The sequence below is a fragment of the Phocoena sinus genome, chromosome 4, assembly GCF_008692025.1.
Source record: "Phocoena sinus isolate mPhoSin1 chromosome 4, mPhoSin1.pri, whole genome shotgun sequence".
NCBI lineage: Eukaryota > Metazoa > Chordata > Mammalia > Artiodactyla > Phocoenidae > Phocoena > Phocoena sinus.
In genome coordinates this window covers 60093430-60110594 of record NC_045766.1, presented here as the reverse complement: position 1 = coordinate 60110594, position 17165 = coordinate 60093430, and the positions used below count along the sequence as shown (strand labels likewise).

Here is a 17165-nt window from a genome sequence, read left to right as displayed (position 1 = left end):
ATTAAACCTTCTGCAAGGAAATTTTTTTTTAACGTCTTTACTGGAGTATAATTGCTTTACAATAGTGTGTTAGTTTCTGCTGTATAACAAAGCGAATCAGCTATACATATACATGTATCCCCATATCCCTTCCCTCTTGTGTCTCCCTCCCAGCCTCCCTATCCCACCCCTCTAGATGGACTCAAAGCATAGAGCTGATCTCCATGTGCTATGCGGCTCCTTCCCATTAGCTATCTATTTTACATTTGGTAGAGTATATATGTCCATGCCACTCTCTCACTTCGTCCCAGCTTACCCTTCCCCCTCCCCGTGTCCACAAGTCCATTCTCTACGTCTGCGTCTTTATTCCTGTCCTGTCCCTAGGTTCTTCAGAACCACTTTTTTTTTTAAAGATTCCGTATATATGTGTTAGCATACGGTATTTGTTTTTCTCTTTCTGACTTACTTCACTCTGTATGACAGACTCCAGGTCCATCCATCTCACTACAAATAACTCAATTTCATTTCCTTTTATGACTGAGTAATATTCCACTGTATATATGTGCCACATCTTCTTTACCCATTCATCTGTCAGTGGACACTTAGGTTGCTTCCATGTCCTGGCTAGTGTAAACAGAGCTGCAATGAACACTGTGGTACAAGACTCTTTTTGAATTATGGTTTTCTCAGGGTATATTGCAAGGAAATTTAAATTTAAGATAAGGAAGTTACTATAGCAAATTAAATTAAAGACATATCATGCATCTACAATGTGTAAGACACACTATAAGAGGAACAAAGATAGGGGGCAAACATTTCAGGAAGGAAAGACAGAATGAACAAAGGCAGCGAGGAGGGAAGTTGATCGTGGCTTTGTGGTATAGAAGATATACAGTCTGAAAGGAGTTTAGGGAAATAATAGGGGAGTAGAAAGGTAGTAAAAAGGGAACAGTGAGAAGCCAGCCTCATTTGTGGTCAGGAAAAAAAAAGACACTGTCTATATAAATATCTACATTCTTGAAATTGTGGTCAAAAACATGAAATATACATTCTCTGCAAAAACATATAATCTACTTTTTAAAAACTGCAGTTATCAATAAATAATCATAGCAAAGGCACAGTGGTAGGGAAGTTCAACATGAATTCATGGAATAGCAGGTAATCTGGTTTGGAAGTTTAAAAAAGTGGTAGTGGAATAATAAGGAAGTAATAAGGGAATAATGAGAAAGTCTCCAAGTGTGTGAAAAAAGGGCAATGTTTATTTAAATATCTACATTTTTGAAACTGTGGTCAAAAACATTAAACTTCATACTGCTGCAAATGAAAAGTCATAAAGATAGTTAATCTCAGAAGTTCTCCAGGACACTCAGCTTCCAGTATTGGCAGACTGTGAACTCCTAGCAGATAAGAATTATGAAAACTAGATTAAAACAAACTATTTAAAATTCTGGAACATGTCCAAAATATAGACAGAAACTGGAAGAGAGTTTAATTTCAAAAAAATTACAAATGGAAGGAATATGAATGATAAACCATGGCTTCTTAGTCTGGAGATAATATCCAACTCTCACAGCTATAGCAGCCAAACAGTGGGGGAAAACTACCCCCTTATCAACAAAATATCACAGAGATCTAGAGTTCAGGGCTAGAAAAGTGGCTGGAAATTGATGGGAAAATACTGATCGCGAAACCATGCAAGGAAAATTACCCAAATTCAGGACATAAACTATCCAAACCTAGGCTGACAGTTAAACTATGCACTAAAAAGGAAATGAACTAATGAAACTGATACTTGCAACAACAAGGATGAATCTCAAGAGTACTGTGTTAAGTGAAAAGAAGTCAGACACAAAAGACTCCTACTGTATGATTGTATTTATATGACATTCTGGAAAAGACAAAACTAGTTAAAGAAAGCAGATCAGCTGCTAGTGCTAAAGGTGAGGAGGAGGGGGACTGGTTACTAACTTTCTGGAGTGACAAATATATTCTGTATCTTGATGACAGCCGTCACATGTTACACATTTGTCAAAACTTATCAAATTATACACTTAAAATTAGTGAATTTTATTGTATATAAATTATACCCAGTATTTAAAAAATTTTTTTCAAGAAGGACTTTTATTTCTTGCATCACTTACTAAGAACTGTATCATTAATCTAAAGCTCCTCTATTACCCTAGATTCTGATATTTCCCCTTCCTGCCCTCTGCTTTAGAACCACTGTCCAAAATGAGATGTCAGTAATGCGTGTGTTGCATATGTAAATAATGTAAAGCCTGGAAAAAAGGAACAGGGAAAAGGAACCATTGGCCTAAAACAACATCTTCAAGAAAAATGAGATCAGGATTAGAGAGAAAATATTAGTTGCCCTGGAAGAGCGGGAAGGAGCAATACAAAGATGCTTCTTAAGGTGGTCTATTAAGCAATAGCTATGCTCAGAGAGAACCTTACCCTCAGTTTCTGACTCACATCCTCTATAACTGCACTGTCCAATAAGGTAGCCACTAGTCACATGTGGCTACTGACAATTAAAAAAAAATTAAAAGTAAATTAAAAGTTAAGTTCCTCAGTTACATTACCACATTTCAAGGCCTAAACAGCCCTATGTGGCTAATGGCTATCATATTAGACAGCATGGAAAACATTTCCATCATGAGAGAAGAGTCTATCAGATAGTCTATTTTGAAATTGAAGATTATAGAATAATGCTAAGACATCTTAAAAATGCCATAGGAAAAAATGAACCAAGGAAAAATATGTAAAAGTGAAGTGGTTCCTTGGTACTATAAAATGTTTATAGAAGAATGATAAAACTGGAGGAAGTCAGGCTTTAAAGTCACACAGAACTGAGTTCAAACTCCGATCTCATCCCTGGGTAAATTACTTCCCTGCACTTCAATTGAAAAAACTGATATAAAATGAGTATAACAACACTTTGTTAAAGCTATCTTAAAGTTGTTTTAAGAATTAAATAATATGAGAAGTACCTAATACAGTGTCTGGCACATGGTATAAATATTAGCGCCTTAGTTTTAATTGCAACTAAGGGTAATTTTGGGCATACTGGCCACCTGATATTAGCAACCAGAAACTTTTTATTTTACAGTTCACAATTTTTGTTAAGATAAATCTACCAACCACCATTTCCTTGAATTTTTAAGGCTATAAATACAAACAAATCACCTTTTAAAACATAACAGTACATAACCCACAGTTTTAGTAATAAAAGTGTTAATTCTTACCTTAGATGAAATGATCCGGTTATCTATAAATTTCTGAGGTGTGTAAAGGCCATACTGAGGAAACCTGTTGGCTATGTAAATAGTTCTTGTGTCACTTTGATGTGGTGGGTCAAAACCCTAAGGCCAAGCAAAAGAAAAATAATGGACAACAAGGTTAGTTGTTATGATTCTTTACTGCTGGTTCTATTTAACTGACCATATTACACATAGTATTACTGGCCTTGAACTGCATATAGGCTCAATCTATTTAATTATCAGAAGAGTTAAGCCATATATTTTTTTCTTTCAAAGTAAACAGGTACATTTTCTTCAGATATAAACTAACTAGGTAATAACCTCTGGTAATGAAAAATAGTCCATACTCTGTCAGAAATGCTACCACAAGAAGACCTACAGAAGCACTTGAAGACAAGGCTTCTTTCCTTCCCTTTCATTCCTGGGGTTCCTTGCTTTTCTCTTAGGATAGATTCCTAGCCAGTGATAATGGAAGTCCTGTGTAGCTAAGGCCTAGTCAGCACCTACCATATGTAAGGACAAAGGCTTACATTTTATTTTACATGCAGATCAACTCGGTTTCAAAGGGCTTTGTTCCCAGAGGACATAAAATGTATTGGATAGCCCAGATTCATTCCATACAAGCATTTCTTTGTGCTAGTTACATTATCAATCTACCCCCTAAAATATGGATATATGCTATAATTCTGGCCTCAAATTTAGAAGACCCTCAATTAAGGTACATTTAGGAATGATCTCTAGTGGAAAAGTTTGCCCTGGTGACAAGAATACTGATACTTTATTCCTACAGCATTGTACTCTTTTCCAGAGTGGCAAGTGAATCTTTAAGACTCCTTTGATAGATACCAGTATCCCTGTAAAATTTCCACTAAGCATAGACACACACAAATAGTGGAAATTCCCATATTACCTAGAGGGATGTTTTGTTTAGCACATCAGAGTATTAGAAGTGCTATATATGGGTTTCAACTGCTGTTATTCGTGGTTTTAAACAATTTATTTTGTGATCTTAGAAACAGCTAGTACAGAACTGTGCAAATTAAATATATTTGTATACTCCATTAAAAAATGAAGTTTTATTTTATTTGTTTATGCTACTTAAAGTGATGACCACATTTTGTTGATGTGCCATTATGTATCCGATTTCAAAATCAGTTTAAGGATAAAATGTGGCACACGTTTATTTTCCTCATAAATTTTCTCTTAAATATTTCACAACTGTGCCCTGTCATAACTCATGGGAGAAAGAGGGCGGGTTCCAAAATCAGAGTCAGAACTCACTGCTCTATCTGGAATATCATAATCATTTAAAAGATAGATACCATTTATTCCATCAATAACTATTTACTGAGTTTAAGCACTATGTTAAGCCATGAAGGATTATGTGATTTGTTACATACTCGAGCATATAATAACATGCTCCAACTCAATAAATAAATGAATGAACAGTTTGAATGCTACTGCTGTAGTCTATGGATGTGTTTTTCAAAGATGGTCCACAGAAGTTTGCCTGTAACATTCATAAAATAACAAAAGGGACACACAGGTAACGGAAGCATTAGACTCCATGAAGCATATTTATTCTGTATCCACTCTGTAACCATGTTAACATAACACTAAGTCATACCCCATGCATATAAACTTCTGAGACAAAGAAAAATAAAGTAAACTTGAGGGTTTGAAAGAGTATACAAATCTTTAAGAAGATGTCAAGACAACTGAGACTGAGAACCACTGATATAAAATTTTATTTTATTTTTTGCTAAATCCCACCAAGATTATTACTATGTACATCTAAAGTTAAGAAACAAAAAACAGGGACTTCCCTGGTAGTCCAGAGGTAAAGAATCCGCCTTACAATCCAAGGGACATGGGTTCACTCCCTGGTCAGGGAACTAACATCCCTCATGTTGCAGGGCAACTAAGCCCATGTGCCACAACTACTGAGCTTGCGTGCCTCAACTAGAGAGCCTGTGTGCCGCAAACTACAGAGCCCACGCGCGCTGGAACCCGCGTGCCACAACTACAGAGCCCACATACCTTGGAGCCTGTGCACCACAACCAGAGAAGAAAAAACTCTGCATGGCACAACTAAAGAGAAGCCCGCGCTGCAACGAAGGGGCAGAGCCTGTGTGCCACAATGAAAGATCCAACGCAGCCAAAAATAAATAAAATAATAAATCTCTAAAACAAAAAGAAACAAAACAATTGCCCTCCCCAAAAATATACTGATGTTTACATTCTAACCTCTCATTCATTACTAGAATTAATATACTATATACATAAATGCGTGCACTTTACAGGAAGCAAATGCTCATCATTCTCCATCCCTCTCTCCTGGATGAACCAGTGACCACATACTAAAGTTTTGGAACTCCTGAGATTTCTACAATTATTTCAAGGAGATATTTTGAAATGTTCCAAGAATAAAATCAGTTTTAAATTAAATTGAATTTTAAATTCAGCATCGCCATATTCCAAGAAATCATAATTTAAAATAAGATGACAATACCAAAAGGAGAATAATGATAGTATGTTTTACCTTATTCCCAAAGATGCTATAACATCCACTTAAGCATTTTGAGTTGTTTTTCCAGTGATTAATTAAAATGACCTTATCCAATCATGTTATAATCAATGGCATGTATATACACGTGGGTGTGTGTATTTTTTTACACACAAAAAATAGTTAAATTTTATATTTGTGACTGCGGTATAAGTACAGCTAAGTGTCTCTCATGGAAATTAAAGCTATAACTTCAGTTCATTAGCATCAACTTCTTTGCCACAAATTCAAGTAGCCATGAACTAAAAAGAACAAAACTGTCCAAAAATGAGAAAAGTGACTTAGGGCAGGTCTGTGAATCTCTGAAATTGTACGCAAATTTGCATATCTGTGCATTAAAAATTTTTTTTTAAAATTTTGGCCATGCCACACGGCTTGTGGGATTCTCAGTTCCCTGACCAGGGACCGGACCTGGGTCACAGCAGTGAAAGCGCCAAATCCTAACCACTAGACCACCAGGGAACTCCCATACATGCATTTTGCTGATGACAGAATAGTTTTCCTCAGATTTTGATGACATAAAGAAAGTTAGAACCACTTATCTAAGGTCTTGCTTTTATAATCAGTTCCCCACCTCAATATTCCATGTTTTAAAAATGACACAGAGAATTGTTGCTTCAATAACACCTCTACTTTGTTTAACAGGAATCAAAACAAACAGAGTTTATCAAAATTAATTGTATAACTATACCATAAATGTGAAGTTCAAGTATAGTTTCATGCTATTTCTAACAAGCATTATCAGCAATTCTATGCTACTGTACAATCTGAACTCCCTAATCACTAGGCTACGGCTACACATCAGGGTTCAGAAACCTCTGGTATGTATTACACTTTCAGCCCAGACTACCCATTCACACCCTGAACCCCTGGATGGCTTGCTCCTTTCTTCTATGGTTTCATCTTGTCCTGGATAAAGGAACTGAGATACATTAATGCTATTCTAGCCACCCTGGTTTTATTTTTATTTTTTAACATTTATTTATTTGGCTGTACCAGGTCTTAGCTGCAGCACGCAAGGATCTTTAGTTGCGGCATGCAAACTCTTAGCTGCGGCATGTGGGATCTAGTTATCTGACTGAGATTAAACCTGGACCCCCTGCATTGGGAGCATAGAGTCTTAGCCACTGGACCACCAGGGAAGTCCCCACCCTGATTTTATTTTAATGCCTGCTAAAAAGTACAGCTGACCCTTGAACAACTCCAGGGTTAGAGAAGTCGACCCTCCACACAGTCAAAAATCTGAGTATAACTTCAGAGTTGGCCCTCTGCATCCTCAGATTCAGCCCTATAGTACTGTTGTATTTACTATTGAGAAATCCACATATAGGGGGACCTGCACAGTTCAACCCAATGTTGTTCAAGGGTCAACTGTATAGGCTTTTGGAAGCACACAAATTTAAAAATAACAACTCTCATTAACTCTAAAAAAGTATGAAGTTAAAAACCTCTTTTCTGTCTGGATTTATGAGCATATGTAAAAACCACAGGTACTTTTAAAAAAAGTGGATCAGGGCTTCCCTGGCGGCGCAGTGGTTGGGAGTCTGCCGGCCAATGCGGGGGACACGGGTTCTGCCCTGGTCTGGGAGGATCTCACATGCTGCGAAGCAACTAGGCCCATGCAGGACAGCTGCTGTGCGTGTGCTCTGGAGCCCACAAGCCACAATTACTGAAGCCCGCGTGCCTGGAGCTCATGCCCCGCAGCAAGAGAAGTCACTGCAATGAGAGGACTGCGCGCCATGGTGGGGAATTGGCCCCCCGCTCACTGCAACTAGAGAAAGCCCAAGCGCAGCAACGAACACCCAATGCAGCCAAAAATAAATAAATAAAATAAATTAAAAAAAAAAAGTGGATGAGCATTTAAGGTGGGAAAAAAGTCCCATGATGGCATTCAAGGAAAGAATTGAAAACACATGGGACTGATTCGAAAAAGACTCCTTTTGTAACAGTAAGCTGATGAAACCTAGGGAAGCCAAACCAGAAAACAGCTTATAATTTTTAGATGTTGGTCTCTGGCACAAAGCAGTACTTAGAAATGACTCATAACATTTTATATTTTCATACCAAATATACCAGCCTCTGTACTATTCTTAAAATCCCAAAGATTTTATGAAAAATACGAGCATTACAAATAAGAGCTAAGAAGAAACTAAAACTACAGTCCTATAATTAAATATTGTCACACTTCTTTAACATAACTAAGAAAACATTTTTAGAGTTCAGTGATTAAATTTGTACATTTAATCATTCCTATGTGTGATCTACTTCCTCCATAATAGAAAGAAAAAAGCTACAAAACAAACCAAAAACCATGAAAAACAACATAAAAAGAAGCATTCAAAACTGTAATGGCACTGTTATTAAAATAAATGAACAGAAGCTTTATTTCAGTCACACACTTTCTATGACACAAAGTGATTTTTGTTGGCTACGTGTTCCAATGTACACAGTACTTCTGGGGAAGAATGATTTAACGTATTTTACCAAATCTACAAACTTAATTGTGAATTACTGTTTCCTAGATATAGACTTTGAATAAAATACATCTATACGAAGGTATTATAAGGACAAGATAATTTTACACTGTTAAGAGACCAAAGCAAGGTGAGAGGGAATAACTTAAAATGTCCATGATCGAAACACAATTTAATTTTAACTTTTTGTATCATGTTACATAATTTTCATTTTAGGATTTAAGGTAGTTTGCCATCTATCAGACCAGTCTGGGCTTCCAAGAACTCTGGCTTACTGCAGAGGTGGGTTGGAACTGGCTTTCCAGTTACGGGCTTCAAAATTTAGAGTGATCTTTGACTCCAAACATCTTAAATCATCTGCAAATACTTTACTACAGGATGTTCATCTCTTATAGGAAGCTCATCTCTTATATTACCTCCCAAACTTGATTTCCCACTCCAACATACACCTCTAGCAGCCCCTGTGGAAATAATATGGTGACCCCTCAAAAAAGTAAGCACAGAATAACTGTATGATCCAACAATTCCACTTGTGTATAAACTCAAAAGAAATGAAGAGACTTGAACAGATATTTGTAAACCCATGTGCATGGCAGCATTATTCACAATAGCCAAAAGGTGGAAGCAACCCAAGTGTCCATTGACAGATGAATGGATAAACAAAATGTGGTGTGTACAATGGGATATTATTCAGCCTTAAAAAGGAAGGAGATTTTGACACATGCTATAACATGGATGAACACTAAAGACATTATGCTAAGTGAAATGTAGCCTGTGACAAAAGGACGAGGTTTTAAATTTATTCCTCTTATATAAGGAATAAGAGTTGACAAATTCGTACTTTGCCAGGCATTTATTCAAGGGGGGCTGGGGAGGGGAGAGGAACAGGGCATTAGTGTTTAATGGGTATAAAGTTTCAGTCTGGAAAGATCAAACAGTTCAGGAGACAGATGGTGGTGATTGATGGCTGCATAACAGTGTGACTGTACTTAATACCACTGAACTGTATATTTAGAAATGGTTAAAATGGCATATTTTATCTTAAGTATATCTTACTAGAATTAAAAATATGTCAATTTCACCCATTTGGGACTTTACCATGGATTTTCTGGATTACAAGAATCCTATTTGGCCATAATTCAACTGTGACAGTAAATGTCTCGTATTTGCTAGACTGGTGATTTGAAATCACAGAGACATTTACGATAAAAATAAATGTGTGAGGTAGTTTTAGTTTAGATCAAATTTAAAATCATAGATTTCACTAAGGGAGAATTTAAGGTTTCTGTAACCAAGAACCCTAAATTGATTTTTTTGGTTTACCTATCCAGTTGAACACCGGCTGGATAAGGAATGAAACTAGTAACTCTTCTACCTGTTACGGTATCCAGACTGGAGACAGAAGAGTAAAATGGAATTTCTACTAAGGTTTCCCAAACATTTTTAAGCCTTCTCCCTCTCCACTCACAATCATAAACAACAACGGCAACGAAGATGGCTTCCTACGTCCTCCTCAGTATATCAGAAGCAATGGGGTTACAGTTCTGAGGCCAGAGACAAATATCCTTTACACAGAAAACACATCCCTTACAAAATATCTTCAAAGTGTAATATTTTAAAATATATATCAATCACAAAGACACACCCACAAAATTCTAAATAACATTAAAAAGTATATTGAAATCAACTATACTTCAATTAAAAATAAATAAAAATTTAAAAAATAATAAACTGGCGAACAGTATATTGAAGACAAAGAATAGAGACAAAAATTGACACAAAAGGTAGAAAGAAGTAGGGTGGAAGGAAGATACACAATTGTCCTGTTAATTTTATATATAGGAAACTTGTTTTCAGGAATGCCTGAACCAACAAACTGGAACCAAATAAATAGCAGCAGCGGCAATAACAAAACCCAACAATCTTGTACCTACTACCAGTCTCACTTTCCACAACCTAGACATCCTACCTTTCATCCTGCCATAATTATGAACATTTTAAATGTTTCTCAAAATTGGTAACACTCTTGCTCTTATGTTGAATGAAATTGTATGCTGTTCCTGTTACCAGATAGCTACAATTGAATACCAAGCATTAATATTTAGCAAATCAACCAAAATAACACTATCACTGAAATACTATTTCTGAATGACCATATAGTTTGCTTTACAGGCTTTTCTACTCACCTATGTTTTCTGATCAGTTGCTTAACTGTGTTTCCCTATTCTCATTGAGAGAAATTATATGTAATGGTTCTCAATTAGAGCTAAGAGATTACATGCCTCAAAGTTAAAACTCCTTTTGGGGAATGAGCCTAAGGAAAGGAAGGAAGACTTCTGGAAACCATTTTCAGAAATGAGGTTGGTACTGATTTTCACAATGATTTGAGGGGTGGGGATGTCTAGTGGCATTTAGTAGGTGGGTGAATGGGTGGGGCAGAGATATTAGACATTCTTCAATGAACATCAGAGTCCTGACAACAAGGAAATGTCCTGTGAACCAGACAACTTTCAAATGCCCTGCCTGATATTCACATTTGTAAAAATCTCTTTAGAAAAATATGAACCTCCTCTTTAAAAACAAACACAAAATGCTTTGCATGGATTTGTGAATTTTTCAGCAATGCAACTACCATGTAAAATGAAGGAAGATAACATTTTGTCAGAACTTCCCAGAGTGTTCACTGTTTCAGAAAACTGCATCACCAATGGAAATGTCACTTGTATATGAGTCACCAATACACTACACTTTCAGCAGTCTGCACTAGTAGCCATGAAGTCACACTGATTACAGCATTTTATTATTCACTACCTTTAGTGTAGTTACGGTTGAGTACTTACATACTGAAACAGATATTATTTAATATAAATGTATTTATTTTTCCTTCATACTAGTTTCCTCCATAACTAGGGTTATAATGTTGATTTTTTGTTAAAAATCAAGTTATATATGTAGCAGGTTATATATTTAAATTTTATTTCAAGATAAAAATGGAAAGAACATTTATGAAATATCTGTTAGAAATAGGGGGCACTGGGCCCAACAGGATTGAAAACTATGTACTTTTATGGCCAAAATCTAACCAATATTACAAGTACTATCTTGGGTTTATAATAGAATCCCCTCAAGTTAGAAGCTGCTGCTTATACCATGAGCAGAATATCAGTATTCAAACTAGGAAACTACAACAAATATTTCCAAGTACATATTTAAACAGGCTTAAGTGTTACGGAGAAAAATTCTAAACAATAACAACATAAAAATATATTGAAGTCAGAGAATAGAGACAATGAGTGAATCCTATTTAGTTAAGAAAAGAACTAAAACAAAAGGTAGAAAAAAGTAAGGTGGAAGGAAGATACACAATTGTTTTACTAATTTTATATGCTGGGAACCTGAGAAACATGCTTCAGAAGAAAGTAAAACATGTCTATATAAGATTAAAAAAAAAAAGAACTTAGCAAATCCTCAACTATTGCTATGAAAATTTGATAAATTTTAAGCATGGAAATGATTATTCAGCAACACTGGGTCAAACTGACATAATTCTGAAAATGTATTTTTTAAAAAACACAAAAGAATATGTTCGCATATTTTCAGTTCTTTTGGCAAACAATTCATTTACCCTGTATAATGACTATTAAAATTCTACTGCTGGGCTTCCCTGGTGGCGCAGTGGTTGAGAGTCCGCCTGCCGATGCAGGGGACGCGGGTTCGCGCCCCGGTCCGGGAAGATCCCACATGCCGCGGAGCGGCTGGGCCCGTGAGCCATGGCCACTGAGCCTGCGGGTCCAGAGCCTGTGCTCCGCAACGGGAGACGCCACAACAGTGAGAGGCCCAAGTACCGCAAAAAAAAAAAAAAAAAAAAAAAAAAAATTCTACTGCTGATCTGCAAATTCTTGCCTTTTGGTATTTTCCGGCACGTAATGAAAAAAATTTACTTTAACAACCAATCAAAGAGTATTTACTGAGTACTTAACTAGGTGCTTTTCAATGCACTAAGGACCACTGATGATAAAAAGGAATACGTGACTTAGTCCTTGCCCACATGGAGCTGATGAAACCTTAGTATTTTAGGCCCTACAATTTATTACTTAGATATCACCTAATTTCCTATTTCCTCTCACATATTTAAGATCAAACTAGAATTATTTTCTGGTTTGAATATGGTACACCCAGCATGGATATCTACTAAGCAACTTTATGTAGAGTTTAGGAGAGAGGGTTGGACTTGAGATTGGAAGCCAGCAAGCATAATGATGGTGGTTAACGTCAAAGATATGTATGAGACTGCCTGTTAAGAGAGTACAGAGGAAGAGAATAAGGGTAGGAGATGGAATTCCGAGGGCTATCATTTAAGATACATGTGGGAAAAAAGGAATAAGCAAAAAGGAAAAAAGATCATCAGAGCAGAAGAAAAACAAGAAGAGTAGTATGGCAGAAACCTGGGAAGAAGTTGCAAAAAGGAATTATTTCATATGCTGCAAAGGAAGTAAGAACTGAAAAAAAGACAACTGAATTTAACAATTCGTAAATCATCAGTGGCTTCTGCCAACGCAGTTTGAGTACAGTTAAAAGGGCTACAGTGGATTAATGACTGGGGATGGAGAGGAGGGTGGGGAAGTGGGGATAGCGGTTAACAACTGAAAAGCTGGATCAAGCGAAACATTTTTCGTAAAAGCAAATCATAAGCCTATTTTTATGTTTGAAATGAAGAATCTGGTAAAGAGGAAGAAAAAGTTATGGGAAGGAAAAATCACTGAAGGATCAAGGAAAAAGAAGAGAAAACAATCAAGAGCCAAGGTATAAAGCATTAACTGTGGAAATGGACAGGATCTCTAATTCGAAATGGAATTTAAAAATTTGAACATGAAAAATGAAGAAAGCTGAAATCATATACTATTAAATTTTCTATTTTGGTAATTTTAAGAAATACCTTTATGATGAGTTGATAGTCATCAACTGAGTAACTAAGTTCAGTTACTCAGTGTTTACAGACTTCCTATCTTCCTATGGCTTTTTGTATACACTCACATCTAATGGAAACTGACTGCTGCCACAAATCAGATCACCAATTCTTCCCTATAAGATTCAATTAACTCTAAACTTCACATTCACTTTTTAAAAAACTTACTAATAGGTATTTCTTTTATAACAAAAAAAACATAATTAGGAAACTTGGAGACACTAATTATTAATGGTCATCACACTGATTTCTGATAACCAAAGGCAATGGTTCACAGAGTTTTGGATTTCACAGAACAGTAAAAAAAATTTTAACTGGAAAACTAACATAAATTTGCCAACTTCTAATTCTTCTAAGCAGGAATATTAATAAAAAAGAAAGGAAAACAACCTAAGACTTAGTTCTTCTCATAAGTCTGAGAAACTATCACAGCCCAGTGGAGCCTAAGAACACATGAAGACTAAATGTAACGTGTTAACCCAGATGAGATTTTTTTTTTGCAATACGCGGGTCTCTCACTGTTGTGGCCTCTCCCGTTGTGGAGCACAGGCTCCGGACGCGCAGGCTCAGCGGCCATGGGCTCCGCGGCATGTGGGATCTTCCCGGACCGGGGCACGAACCCACGTCCCCTGTCTCGGCAGGCGGACTCTCAACCACTGCGCCACCAGGGAAGCCCCATCCCAGATGAGATTTTGAACCAGAAAAAGAATACTAGTGAAAACCACAATGAGATATTACCTCACACACATTAGAATGGCTATTATCAAAAAGACAAGAAATAACAAGTGTTGGTGAGGATGTAAACTGGTACAACCACTATGGAAAACAGTACAGAGGTTCCTCAAAAAATTAAAAATAGAACTACCATATGATCCAGCAATTCCACTTCTGGGTATTTATCTGAAGAAAATGAAAAACACTAATCTGAAAGATATATGCACTCCATGTTCACTGTGGCATTATTTACAATAGCCAAGGTATGGGAAAAAACTGAATGTCTATCAACAAATGAGTGGATAAAGAAAATGTGGTGTGTGTATATATATATATATATATATATATATATATATATATATATATATATAAAAAATAAAATATTATTCATCCATCAAAAAGAATGAAATCTTGCCATCTGCTGCATCATGGATGGGCTTTGAGGGCGTTATGCTAAGTGAAATAAGTCAGAAAGAGAAAAGACAAATACTGTATGATCTCACTTATATGTGGAATCTAAAAAAAACTCCAAGTTCGTAGATACAGAAATAATGGAGAACAGACTGGTGGTTGCCAGAGGTGGGGTTGGGGAGTGGGTGAACTGGGTGAAGGGAGTCAAAAGGTACAAACTTCTAGTTATAAAAGAAATAAGTTATAGGATATAATGTACAGCCTGGTAATTATAGTTAATAATACTGTATTGTATATGTGAAAATTGCTAAGAGTGTAGATCTTAAAAAGTTCTCATCACAGGGAAACAAATTCTGTAACACTGGGTGGTGATGGATATTAACAAGACTTACTGTGGTGATCATTTTGCAATATATACAAATATGAAATAAAGTACAGGGTTTAATAATAACGTATTAATATTGGTTTATTAGTGTAACAAATGTAGCACAGTAATATGTTAACAATAAGAGAAAGTGGGTGAGAAGAATGTATAGGAATTCTCTATTATTTTTGCAAACTTTCTGAAAATCTAAAACTATTTTTAAAAAAAAGTTAAAATGACAGTCCTCAAAAACAAGGACATATATAAGTTTAAGCAAAGACAAAGACACACACACACACACACACACACACACACAGACGTGTGTGTTACACTGACCTTGCTTTTCCCATTTTGCCATAGACCACTGAAAACTTTATCTCCATCTACAGGAAACATCATTTATTAGGGAACTCATGGTCTAAGAGACTATATAAAGATTGATAAAAGCATCTCTGATTATTTAAGAATTTTGACTTTTCCTGTCTCATAATAAATTCCTAAGTTTCTTTCTTTTTTTTAAATTCTGCAAATATACAATGGAAAAAAGGATGATCAACACTCACAGGTAAGCACTGCATCAATTCCCTTTAATGTTGCATAGGAGTTGGACACACAAAGTCTGAAGGTCTGCACATCTAAGTTAGAGGCCAGTTCTTCCACAGTATTTAAATTTCAATAAGAGGGACTTCCCTGGAGGCGCAGTGATTGAGAGTCTGCCTGCCAATGCAGGGGACAGGGGTTCCAGCCCTGGTCCGGGAAGATACCACATGCAGCAGAGCAGCTAAGCCCGTGCACCACAACTACTGAGCCTGAGCTCTAGAGCCTGCGAGCCAGAAAGACTGAGCCTGTGAACGACAACTGCTGAAGTCCATGCTCCTAGAGCCTGTGCTCTGCAACGAGAGGCCACCTCAATGAGAAGCCTGCGCACCTCAACGAAGAGTGTCCCCCGCTCGCCGCAACTAGAGAAAGCCTGTGTGAAGCAACAAAGACCCAACACAGCCAAAAATAAATAATAAAAGAAATTAAAAGAAACTTTCAATAGGAAAAGACAAGGTTAAGAACTACTTCCCTGCCTTTCAGTAGTAAAAAAAAAAAAAAAAAAAAATCAAGCCCATCCTCACATCTTTGTTAGTTTTCTGAACTAATATATTAAAGAGCATAGTGGAGAAGTGAGGTAAGGAAGGATATCTATATTCGTTTTGTAGCTCATGAAATGCAGTAGTGAAGAAACAATTCCCTAGGTAAAATGTGATTAAGACTTGAACTGACTTATATACTACTCAAGCTTTATCTATCAATTGCACTCATTGCAAAAGACTCTTCAAAGCCCAATATGTAACACAAGTATTTACTGAGGAGAATGTGCTTGATACTATGCTAGGCACTGCACCAATTTAAGTAAAAATATTAGACCATTATGAAATATCAAGCCACTTACTATTTCATTTGTTAAATTACCCTATTGTTAAATTACCCTATAATTTATGATTTGTATGATTTCAAAAATAATTACAAATACTGTGAGCACTGGCGTGCTAGGTAATACGCTCGGTACTGTGGAAATACCAAAATGAGAAGGGCCTGAATAAAACTTCATTAAAAAAAAAAAAAGGCCTTTTAATAAGCACAAAAAGTGAAACAAATATCAAGTAAAATGAGTAAAATTTTGACTGAAATAGCAGTAAGTCATTAGATGACTCGCTTTTTTTCTATAGAAAATTATCAAGTACATTCTTCTGAATAGTTAAATAACATAATTTTCAAATATAAAAAATAAAGTATGGCATAATTTCATTACAGATGTAATAAAAGTTATTAATAAAAATGGACAACTAGGAACTTCCCTGGTGGCTCAGTGGTTGAGAATCTGCCCGCCAATGCAGGGGACATGGGTTCGAGCCCTGGTCCAAGAGCAGCTAAACCCGTGCACCACAACTACTGAGCCTGCGCTCTACAGCCCGCAAGCCACAACTACTCAGCCCGCACACCACAACTACTGAAGCCTGTGTGCCCTAATGTCTGCGTGCCACAACTACTGAAGCCTGCACGCCTAGAGCCTGTGCTCCGCAACGAGAGAAGCCACCACAATGAGAAGCCCGCGCACCACAACAAAGAGTAGCCCCGGCTCGCTGCAACTAGAGAAAGCCCCTGCTTTAAATTTAAAAATTAAAAAAAAAATTAAATTAAAAAAAAAAAGACAACTATCTTAACTCTTCAGCATTTCCAATTTCTATTTCAACATCACAAACTTCTCAAACTTCAAAATAGTTTGTGGTTCCTAAAGTTTAAGATGAAAAAGGAAATTTTTTTTTTTTTTTTTTTTTTGCGGTACACAGGCCTCTCACCGCTGTGGCTTCGCCCGTTGCGGAGCACAGGCTCCGGACGCGCAGGCTCAGCGGCCATGGCTCACGGGCCCAGCCACTCCGCGGCA

General features: G+C 36.6%; 1 protein-coding gene across 1 annotated transcript in view; it reads right to left on the bottom strand.

The window, feature by feature from the left end:
• The window catches only part of ATP11B (ATPase phospholipid transporting 11B (putative)), a 126832-nt gene that overhangs the window by 100075 nt on the left and 9592 nt on the right, over nucleotides 1–17165 (bottom strand). The window contains 1 exon segment of the mRNA XM_032630197.1: nucleotides 3225–3341. Within this exon segment, the coding sequence (XP_032486088.1) occupies nucleotides 3225–3341 (117 nt within the window).